The sequence below is a fragment of the Zea mays genome, chromosome 3 (genome assembly GCF_902167145.1).
Source record: "Zea mays cultivar B73 chromosome 3, Zm-B73-REFERENCE-NAM-5.0, whole genome shotgun sequence".
Classification (NCBI taxonomy): domain Eukaryota; kingdom Viridiplantae; phylum Streptophyta; class Magnoliopsida; order Poales; family Poaceae; genus Zea; species Zea mays.
Window position 1 is genome coordinate 223,153,776 of NC_050098.1, and position 11,344 is coordinate 223,165,119.

The 11,344-nt window shown below is 42.1% G+C and overlaps 1 protein-coding gene across 1 annotated transcript; it reads right to left on the bottom strand.

Moving 5' to 3' along the window:
* Window positions 1–2,768: 2,768 nt before the first annotated feature.
* Window positions 2,769–5,363, bottom strand: LOC100193590 (uncharacterized). The gene is made up of 3 exons (NM_001138696.2): window positions 4,981–5,363; window positions 4,648–4,743; window positions 2,769–3,327 (listed from the first exon to the last, which is right to left on the bottom strand). The coding sequence occupies exons 1-3, from the start codon at window positions 5,092–5,094 to the stop codon at window positions 3,040–3,042; spliced, it is 498 nt and encodes a 165-aa protein (NP_001132168.1). The 5' UTR covers window positions 5,095–5,363; the 3' UTR covers window positions 2,769–3,039.
* Window positions 5,364–11,344: the final 5,981 nt, after the last annotated feature.

The following is an 11,344-nucleotide window of genomic DNA, read 5'->3' on the forward strand; positions in this document are numbered from 1 at the left end:
GGTTGTTGGGGCTATAAATACCCCAACCACCCCACCATTCATTGCATCCAAGTTTTCCAGCTTCCAACCACTATACAAGAGCTAGCATTCATTGCAAAGCACACCAACAAGAGATCAAATCCTCTCCCAATCCCATTCAAAACCCTAGTGACTAGAGAGAGTGATTTGTAGTGTTCATTTGAGCTCTTGCGCTTGGATCGCTTCTTTTCTTTCTTGATTCTTTCTTGTGATCAAACACTCACTTGTAATTGAGGCAAGAGGCACCAATTGTGTGGTGGCCCTTGCGGGAAGTTTGATTCCCAAGTGATTTGAGAAGAGAAGCTCACTCGGTCCGAGGGACCGTTTGAGAGAGGGAAGGGTTGAAAGAGACCCGGCCTTTGTGGCCTCCTCAACGGGGAGTAGGTTTGCAAGAACCGAACCTCGGTAAAACAACTCCGCGTGTCACACTCTTCATTTGCTTGCGATTTGTTTTGCTCCCTCTCTCGCGGACTCGTTTATATTTCTAACGCTAACCCGGCTTGTAGTTGTGATTATTTTTGAGAATTTCAGTTTCGCCCTATTCACCCCCCCTCTAGGCGACTTTCAATTTCTCAGCTCCTGCACTTCTCGAAATAGATGGTTGGGTGGTATATAGTCTCCAAGTTCAAAACTAGCTATTGAAAGTGATGCAGAAATTTTATGTACACCGATGCATGTCTACGTCAGCTAGCTATTAGAACCAGTTGTTGCCGACCAATTAAGCAAGGGCATATGATGCTTTGACTAGTGTTACACCAAACACGTCTAGGGTTAAAGACATTCTCGAGTTGTTGTGCAACCTTTCTAAGTATCTTATCTGGTGGGGTATCTGGTAGCACACCGGACAAATCTGGTACCTTGTGGATATTCCTAAACACACCGTAGACTTCTTTGAGTGTTGTTTTTGGTGCCCCATATGATATGATATCTGGTGCATACCTATATGTCAATGTACTCTTTCTCTATATCCCTTTCTTTGTTATAGTGCAACTTCTATCCGATGTTTTATTTGGTGGTTCACCGGACATGCCCGATGTTGTTGAGCAACATGTTTTTCTTTGTTTCTTTGCGTCTCTCTCCGTTTATGATTATGTCATCTTATGTATTGGACACATGCATGATCTTGTAGGTCTTCAATAAATCTTCTAATGTCATTTTTAAGACATTGATCATCTTAATTCCCACTTTGTCGTTGTCCATGTCCACGTTGTATTGTTTGAACTATAACAAAAACACTAACAAATAATATTAGTCCAAATGATTATGTTGATCATTAAACACTAAAACTTAATTATCAAATGAGTCTCAGCCCATTCCTTATAACCATGTTGATCATTAAACACATCAACTAGATGTTGTTGGCCGTTGGAGGCAATTTTCTTCGATGCCCTCTAATATCTTTTACAGATCTTTTGGATGCCACATAAAACCATGCTCGGTCCTTGGTATCACAACAGTTATCCGATGAATGAAGGTGTTGGTTCTTCGTATGCGCCAGAGTTATCATGTGACTGGTGGACTCTTTTACACAACCACTACCAGAGGCTATGTTCTAGTGCTCCATAGAGAGCACCGCTTGCGATTTCCGATGAGTGATTGACTGATTGCATAAGTTCTAGTGCTCTATAGATAGCACAACTTGGGATTTCAAGTGAGCGATATATCGATTGCAACCCTTGTTCGTCTTCTTCTCTTCACATCATTTGGTCGGAGCTTGTCCTTCTTCATGTTTTGGTGTTCTTGCATGTTTTATATGATCTTGAACGATGCTCCTTGGTCTTCCTTAAGATATTGACCACTTATTTTTCACATTGTTTTGTTCAACCCTTCCTCGTACTCAAATGAACTAAAACTTGTATACTAGTAAACCACATTAATCCATTTAACATGTTGTCAACCGGCCATAAAAAAATACTCCATCTGTTCCAATTTATAATTTGTTTGACTTTTCGCCCTAAGTTTGACCGACTCATCTTATTCAAAAAGTTTCATAATTACTGTTATTTTCTGTTGTGATATTGTCTAGCATATAATATACTTTAGATGTGGCTTTGAATATTTCAATTTTTTTTAAAAAAGACGAGCCGGTAAAATGTGGCACAAAAAAGTAAGCGAAGTATAATTTGTGAGGTAAGGAGTATATATAATCCTTGATAGATGCTATTTTCCTTACAATCTGTTTAAAAAAAGTGAAATGATTTGGGTTCTCTCTCTCAACTCCAGAATAGTTAGAGCCACTAGGGATACTCATATCAGTAACTTGTACTCAGTTTACTGATACCAATCGAATACTCTATTTTAAATGCACATATGCTCATCTAAAACCTTTTCAACTATATATGATACTTCCCCCCCTCCAAAATAAGTTAACATATAAACTTATGTCGAACTGTTTTAACTTTGATCAACTTTATAATAAAAAATATCAATATCTGTGACACCAAAAAAGGACACTGTAAAACTATGTTTCAAGAAGTGTACCGCAAATACTTTGTATCATAAACATTCTTACTTTTTTCAAGATTTTGGACAATTTAATATTTTGCAACTTAAGACAACCCTAGAAATTAATTTAACTTGGATGAGGAGCATGTCTACGAAACGAACTTAGGGGGTGTTTAGTTTATAGGGACTAATGTTTAGTCCCTACATTTTATTTCATTTTAGTCTATAAATTGCTAAATATAGAAATTAAAATAAAGTTTTAGTTACTATATTTGGTAATTTTGGAACTAAAATGGAATAAAATGTAGGGACTAAAAATTAATCTATAGAAACCAAACACTCCTTTAGTACATGCATTGTACACATTTTTATAGTCTTGATTCTCAGATGTTCATGCACATACATCTCCCTGACGATATTTTACTAAACGCCAACGCAATCATAACTTCTTACATACAACTGACAGCTCTACGCGAGCGAGCGCACGCAAACCACTAGTTCTTCTTTTCAAGTAGAAAAAGAGTTGGAGATCCGCGAAAACAGCAGGGCAAGGCAGAGCTCATAGCCGCCCCCCACTCATACACCCTTAGAGCCAGGGAGGTCGATCCACTGAAGCTGGAGCTCTATTTCCCCGCTCTCTACGTTCCTCAGCCGTACAACCATGTCTTGCTTCACCTTCCCCTCCGATATATATATCGAGCTCTCCTCGGCTAGGCAGTTCTGTCTGTTGGGCACCAGTTTCTTTACCACGGTTCTGTCGGCAACGTCCTGGAGTTTCATCTTCACAATCTCGACTAATGGGCGGATGTCCACCTCTGCATTACCCATTGTATCATCGACGAAAGTGTCCTTGTCAAAAACTTCCTGAAAATGAGAAAGAGTTACTTGTCAATATGAGTAGGGCTGGACGAAATGCTCGTGGCTTGTCGGCTCGCTCGGTTCGTAGTCATCTCGGCTCGACTCGGATCAGCTCGTTTCAATTTTTTCACGAACTAAGCTGGTACCATAGCTCGGTTCGTTAACGAGCGAGCTCGCGAGCTAAACGAGCTATCACATTTAAGCAAAACAAAACTATATGCATATTATTTACGTAACAATTAATGAACATGTTATATATGTACGTGTGGTGTCTATGGCCTATGAGTTAAACTAATGATTGATGAACTGTATCTGTGTGTTAAATTGGTGTATGTGAATATAAGTGCGGGTTAAACTGCTGAACATGTGTGTGAATAGTGAATTAAATATCGATAAGTTGTGTTAATTTGGTATAACATTGATGTGGTCTGTGAAACTATGAGTATAATTAATATTTTCTATTATTAAATTAGTTTGAAATTAACTATAAATTGATTATTATATACATATTATTTTTTCTGCTCTGGCTCGCGAGCTAAAGAGTCGAGCCGAGTTGACTCTGTGACTCGTTATCTTAACGAGCCGAGTCGAGCCAGCTCAGCTCAGCCCTAAATATGAGAGCGTTTCTCTGTGTATGGGAGTTGGAAAATGAAGTCGCCGCGTGTAGCTAGTTGGCACATCTTCTGCAAGGACTTGGAATCAGTGTTTCAACTACGAATGTTCAAGCTAGATCAGCTATTTTCTAGCTAGCTCGAGTTTGCACCTCAGCCCTCCTATCGAAGTTTGTCAGAGACAAATTATATTTCCCTTGAGACTCAAATATCAAAACCACATACAGGGAGCCTCAGGTCAGTAAATAATACACACAACCTAAGAAGCTTATAAACATGGTTTAGTTCGAACTTTATTTAGCTGGCATAGGCAAACTACAAGTATGCATAGATTCAATTGATCAGTTACATGTAAGAATAGACGAAGTTGATTTCCATAATACATAAATTATTCAGTAAGATTCGGCAAAAAGATAAAAGGCAAATAATTACTCCCTTCCAAGTAGTAGTAGTGACTTCAGGCCGAGTTAGCATATGAAATTACTACTAGTATATGAGGAGACACCTGATTGTCCTGTCCCACTGTAGGAAATATTGGTAAGGAATGCTCCGTGCGCATACCGAGGAAGCCCGGTAATAAATTAATACTAGCAGTAAAGTGTTTTTCCTTTCTCGCTTTTTGCTCAGAATATTTGTAGACGTTGGAAAGGGTAGGGTGATAAGAACCCAGACAAGCGATTTGGGAAAGGAGAGACGGATGGAAGCGAACGCATACCAGTCTAATAGGAACAGCAGGGTCTTCGATAGAGAGGGTGAGTTCGTCGTCCCATTCCGGATTGACACTCTTCTTTACCACCCGTGTCTTCAATTTCTGTGGAATGTTGCAAAAAAAAAAATCACGGTTAGCCGGCGCACCCACGCGTGGTGAAGTGAAGGGGGGTACTCTGTTTAAAATAAAATCCAAATAACCGGCATGTTGGTCGTCGCCTCTACTTACCGTAGACTCGGGGATCGATTGGATTCGACAGATCCCTTGAGGGGCATGATCCGCCAGTGAATCTAGGCAACCTCAGTTACTCGGTAGAAGAGGAGGGGAGGAGGAGCGGACCTGTTTGCCGATGCGAACGACGACGTAGGGATCGCTGGATCGGAGGTCGCGGACGGCGAGGTTCACCCCCCTCACCACGCGCAGCTTCAGCAGTCCGACGAGATGGTCCAGCATGGTGATTTTTCCCTCTTCTTCACCACTGAGTTCTCTCTTCACCGCAGCCGCAGGTCTTCTCGGTTGTTTCTCGATGGATTTCTACAGTATATATTTTTGTTCTATCTATAAAGCGCTCTGGTTCAATTGAACTAGCTGCCGTTGCGCTGGCCAAGTCAGAAGAGGAGACGCCGTATCTCTACTGCCTTGCCGTAGTGGTTGTCGTCCGGCAGCCCCCAGTTGATTTCTTCTTCTTCTCCCACCCCTCCTCCTGCACTACACGTTTTTACACCTCCTTTTTTCGGTAAAGGAAGCTTTATATTAAATGTTACCAAGAGCGATACATCAAGAGGATACATAGTCTTGGTACACAAACTTCCGGCATCTGCCTAATGCACATAGTCAAACTAAAAAAACAAACACACATAAACGCAGCAACTTTTCCAGTCTAGCAACAGTCAATCCAAAGACTAGATCGTCACCCATGCACCCGGGAAAAAAAGACCGTGGTCGTTCGCACCAAGAGTCGCGAACCCTCCACAACCAACGGTCGCAGCTCCTCTCGCTGAAGGATGGCCCAACTTGATAGCTTCTGTGACGCCAAATGGATAACCTGCAAAGGAGCACACAAGATTTTTTTTCTAAAAAACTAAGTCATTTCTACAGATCCAGAGCGCCCAGCACAGCACCGCCGCTCCAAGTAGAAGCAATGGTTTCAGCACACTATTAAAACCTTGAAGCCAATCCCCAAACATATGGTCTATATTTTGTGGTCGGTTGATTCCGGTGGCCATCAGAAACACGCTCCAGACTGATCGAGCAAGCCGGCAATCAAAGAAGAGGTGTTGAATGTCTCTTCCTTGTGACAAGAGGCGCATGACAAACTACCTTGCCAGTTTCGTTTAGCCAAATTGTCTTTTGTGAGGATTACGCCCTTACGCAAATACCATAGAAAAATTTTAAATTTCAGGGGGGCCTTTAGCTTCCAAAGCTCTTTATTAACATTAGGGATATTTCTGAGCATCAAAGCAACGTAGTGCGATTTAACCGAAAATCTACCATTCATGGAAAGGGTCCAGCGAAAGGTGTCCTGTTCGTGGGACAGCTCCACACCTTGTATGCGTGACAAAAGAGAAAGCCAATCGATCAAATTGGCTCCAAATAACTGTCTCCGCCAGGAAAAGTTCGGAGGCGAAACGCTCAAGGCTTCTGATATTGAAATGAATTTTTTCCTCGCAATGTTATACAGGGCTGGATATTGGTCTTTTAAAGAGGACCCATCCAACCAGGCATCCTCCCAGAACCTCACTTGAGAGCCATCCTTTATGAGGAATGAGCCAAAACGGAGGAAGGTTAGCTTTACTTTCATTAAGCCTGACCAAAAATGGGAGTCACCAAGTTTCCACTGCACATGAGACAAAGGTTTTGAGCCAACATATTTATTACGCAGTAATTGTTGCCACATTCCATCTGAGGTGAGTAGCTTGTACAGCCATTTACTGAGAAGGGTTGTATTCATCATATTCAGATCCAAGATACCAAGGCCCCCTTGATCCTGAGGTTGACATAGAATGTTCCATTTAGCAAGTCTATATTTCCTTTTGTTTTCATTCCCCTGCCAAAAGAACCTCGATCGAAAATAGTCTAACTTCTTAAGGATCCCTTTAGGTAGGGAGAAGAAGGACATCATATACATCGGTAGGCTACTAAGCACTGACTTAATCAAAGTCAGGCGTCCTCCGATAGACAAGTGCTTCCCTTTCCAACTGCTAAGTCTCTTCTCAAAGCGCTCTTCGACTTTAGCCCAGTCTCTATTTTTCAGCTTTCGGAAGTGGATTGGAATACCAAGGTAATTGATGGGGAGGTTACCCGGTTTACATCCAAAGAGTTCTGTATAAAGTTCTAAATTCTCCTGGGCAGCCCCAAAACAAAACACTTCACTCTTATGGAAGTTGATCTTTAGGCCTGAAACTTGTTCAAATGCAAATAGAAGAAGCTTCATATTGCACGCTTTGTCCGCATCATGATCCATAAAGAGTATAGTATCATCTGCGTATTGGAGAATTGAGAGCCCGCCATCAACAAGGTGAGGGATCATTCCCACAACCTGCTCATCCGTTTTGGCCCTACTAATGAACACTTGTAGCATGTCTGCCATAATATTGAACAAGAGGGGAGATAAAGGATCCCCTTGTCGGAGTCCTTTTTTGTTTGAAAGAAATCTCCGATATCGTCATTAACATTCACCGCTACACTTCCTCCCGAAATGAAGGTCTTAATCCAAGATATCCATTTGGACGAGAAACCCTTCATCCTGAGAGTTTGATATAAAAAAGGCCACCTCACCTTATCATAGGCTTTCTCAAAGTCAAGCTTAAGGATTACACCACTGAGTTTTTTCCGATGGAGTTCGTGTATTGTTTCATGTAGAATTACCACCCCTTCCAGGATATTACGACCTTTGATAAAGGCCGTCTGCGTCGGGCTAACAACCTTATCTGCTACTGAACCCAGTCTATTAGTGGTCACCTTGGTGAATATTTTATAGCTCACATTCAGAAGACAGATTGGCCTATATTGCTGAATAATATTTGCCTCTTGGACCTTAGGAATGAGGGTGATCACTCCAAAATTAAGGCTAAATAGAGGGAGGTCTCCCTTTGATAAATCCTTAAACATTTGCACTAGTATAATTTCATAACGAGTATAATTTCTAGATTTCAAAATTTATTTTAAAATATGTTTATCTCTACATATGAGACGACTTAATTCTAATTATTTTTTATCTCAAAAGTATAATAACTATATATATATTATAAAAGTATATATATATATATATAGTATATACAATTTCCTACTAATATTATTACTTCACATGAACTTTATAATATATTTATTTTGAGACCGAGTAGGTTCCGAATTCTCGTGGGTGAGGTGGTGACTAGTGCTGGGAATTGGGCCGGGCCGGGCCGGGCTAGCCCGGCTTAAGCCCATCGTGCTTCGTGCCAAACGGGTTTGGGCCAGGAAAGCCCAAACAATTTTTGGGCCGTGCCGTGCCAGCCCGAAATGTAAAAACAGTGGCCCAGCCCGGCCCTAAACCACGTCGTGCCTTCGTTGGGCTGTGTCGACCCAAGCCCGTCCCGTATATTTAACCACATAAAATCAAAATATTATAACCATATAAAGTTCATAGCTTACTAAATTAAAGATATTAAACAATTCTAGCATCATTTAACCACATAAACTCTAAATATAACAACAATATAAAGTCGATATCTTACTAAATTAAAGAAATTAAACAGATTGGGCTTAATTGGGCCGTGCCGGCCCAAGCCCGACCCATCTATGCGTGCCGTGCCGGGGGCCCGACGGGTCGGAATTTGAGGCCCGACCCAAGCCCGCCTTCGGGCCGTGCCAGCCCGACCCATATTATTTCATGTCGGGCCGTGCTTTGGGCCCTTATTTTCGTGCCGTGCTCGTGCTGGCCTGAAAAGCTCGACCCAAATTCCCAGCACTAGTGGTGACGATGAGGCGTGAGAAGCGCATACTATTCGTCACCTGTTGACTGAGGACCGGCGACTAGTTGGCTACGCCCATTCTCCAGGCTGTTTCCTGTTGGCTGTTTGTGGCTGGTTTTGATCCGGTCGCTGCTCCGCTCCAGATGCAGAAGTGTTAGGAAACCAACATCGTTGTGATGACACGGTGGTTTTGGACTCTACAATCGGATGATGGAGCCTTCCTGAGTTCTGACACGGTACTGGCTGGCGTCTGCCTGCCGTGGCTGCGCGTCGGACTTTAGGCGAGTTCATACATCTAAAACTAATATTAATTTCGTTCGGCTGCTAGTTCATTTTTTAAATCAAAATAAGACAACTAAAAAATAACACAGAGAGAGAGTACTTCATTAAAATATACTCCCTCCGTTTCGTTTTATATGTCGCTGGATAGTACAAATTTGAACTATCCAGCGACAAATAAAAAGAAACGGAGGGAGTAGTTCTTTTTAGACTTCTATCCGTATTCGATTTAATGATAATAAATATCGTGACGTACCTGTCACTTGCACCCGTCGTCGTGACCACACGGCGAGCAAGCCTCTCCCAGTCCCAACCATGTGCTTGACCACTTACCAATCAGGATTCAGGGCTACATCTAAAGATGGCAACAGAAAATTTCCCATCAGCAAATAGCCAAATAGCTCTATATCACCATCTCCACGACCAAAAATATTTTTCTGCGCCATAGACGTGCCGGGCTGCCGGCCCATGGCGCGGGCGTACGGGCGCGGCCCACTGACCAGTCTAGGACACCGTTCAAAAGCCTTTTTTTCCCCCAGTGGCTGCAGCTAGTGGCACCTCACATATTACTGTACAAAACACCAGGCGCTGCTACAGTACAGCCGCAGAAAACGACATCCAGGTACTCGGCCCAAGGCGAGGGCTGCCAGCCCATTGCATGGCCTGCGCTGAGTAGCAGTCGTTTTGATTTTGTTCTAGATCAAACTATTTATACTTTAACTAATATATATATATATATACATAATATTAAATTATTCTAACTTAAAAGAATTACGTGTTATAGAAGTTCAAGTCATGATGAATCTAGAAAGTTTACTTTTATAATGTAAAATCTTCTAAAACATCTCGTATAACCGGTCAAAATTGATAGCAATTGACTTAAGATAAACCTAAAACAACTAATTTTATGGATAGAGGGAGTACTCTCAGTCTTTATAGATATGAGAATATTTTGTTTTTTTAGAACAAAGATTATGGAGATTTTAGTGTCTGGATTAAATCTACTGGAAAGATAAATCTAGGTTTTTGGAGAGATCGTCTAGAGAGAACTAATCTTGTATAACTGATCGCCGCAAAAGAACAAACGTACAATCCATCTTCCTCGGATGATATCTTTCATACCGTTCTGCCCTAATCTGTTTAAACATGGTTCTGCTAGACCAAATTTTAATCTTATTTGGCATGATGCACATTTGTAGATCTATTCGCTTTCTATACACGTTTGTTGTCATGATCATGCTTTTATTTTTGGATTAAATTAGTTTTTTTAACGTGTAAAGCCGATACTAAAAGATGTCTTCACTATCTTACGATCGTTTTGTATCTTACCTCCTATTTCAAACTCCATTCTCTGAATAGTATGATCCACAATCCAAAACCCAAAACAGTGTTATGCACAATCATATATGCGATTTGCTGGACACAGCCTCACGACCCGACCCGAGACTAAAAGAATAGTTTTGAGCAACCTAGTGGTGCTATGCTCTGCAGATAATTTTGTTGTGCTTGTCAAATGTTAACTTTGTGACACAAACATTATGATCGTGGAGACTGTTTAATTCACAGAGTGATTTAGTAAAATCTCATTTTTCGTGGCAACGCTGGGGCACCTAAAACCAACGGTAAATCCCTTGGCGCCCTAGTAGAAGAAATAGGTAGGCAGCGCGATCTTTCTGCAAAGGAAAAACCATTTAAACCAGGCAGCCCCCGAGGACAAGCACGCTATAGATGTCCAAACAGACCGTGCTTGCTAGGCGGTCCGAAACATGGCACAGGTTTGGCCCGGCACGACACGTAGTGAACCGGGCCCGTGCCGGTCCGGCTCAGTCACCGAGCCGTGCCTGGACCGAAGGCGTGGCACGAGGGGCTAGGCCCGACACGGCCCAATTTTATTTTTTCTATTTTTCCATATAAATACATATATTATACTTGAATATAGAGTATAAAACAAAAGAAACATGTGTTTTTGTTGGTTATGTGGGTGTAAATAAATGTTTAGAGCTAATAAATATGGTTTAAACCTAAAAAAATACATACTTTTAGGATATTTGTATCATTTAAACGTTATATATTGTTATGGTCCCGTTAAGCCCGTCGGATCGTGGGCCGGCCCGGCACGATTATTAAGCTAGCGGGCCATGCTTGAGCCTCGCTTGGGCCCCATGGGCCGGCACGGCACGGTCCGCTAGCTACCCGGGCCGGGCCGGTACGGTCCTAATATGTGTTGTGGCTAGCCGACCTACTCATTTGGACGTCTATAAAGCACGCCACGCACGATGGAAAAGGCCAAAAGGGCAAAGGTGAAGAGGGGAAAAAAATAAAGAACGAAAAGGCGCACGAAACAACATCCTAAACCTCGGAACGTGCCGTCTGATGTGGACTGCAACATCACATATACAGCTCCTTCCGTACCGGCTATCTGACTTGGACAGTTTTACGTCAAATCCTGGGGCCCTCGCCCTCCACTCGATCCG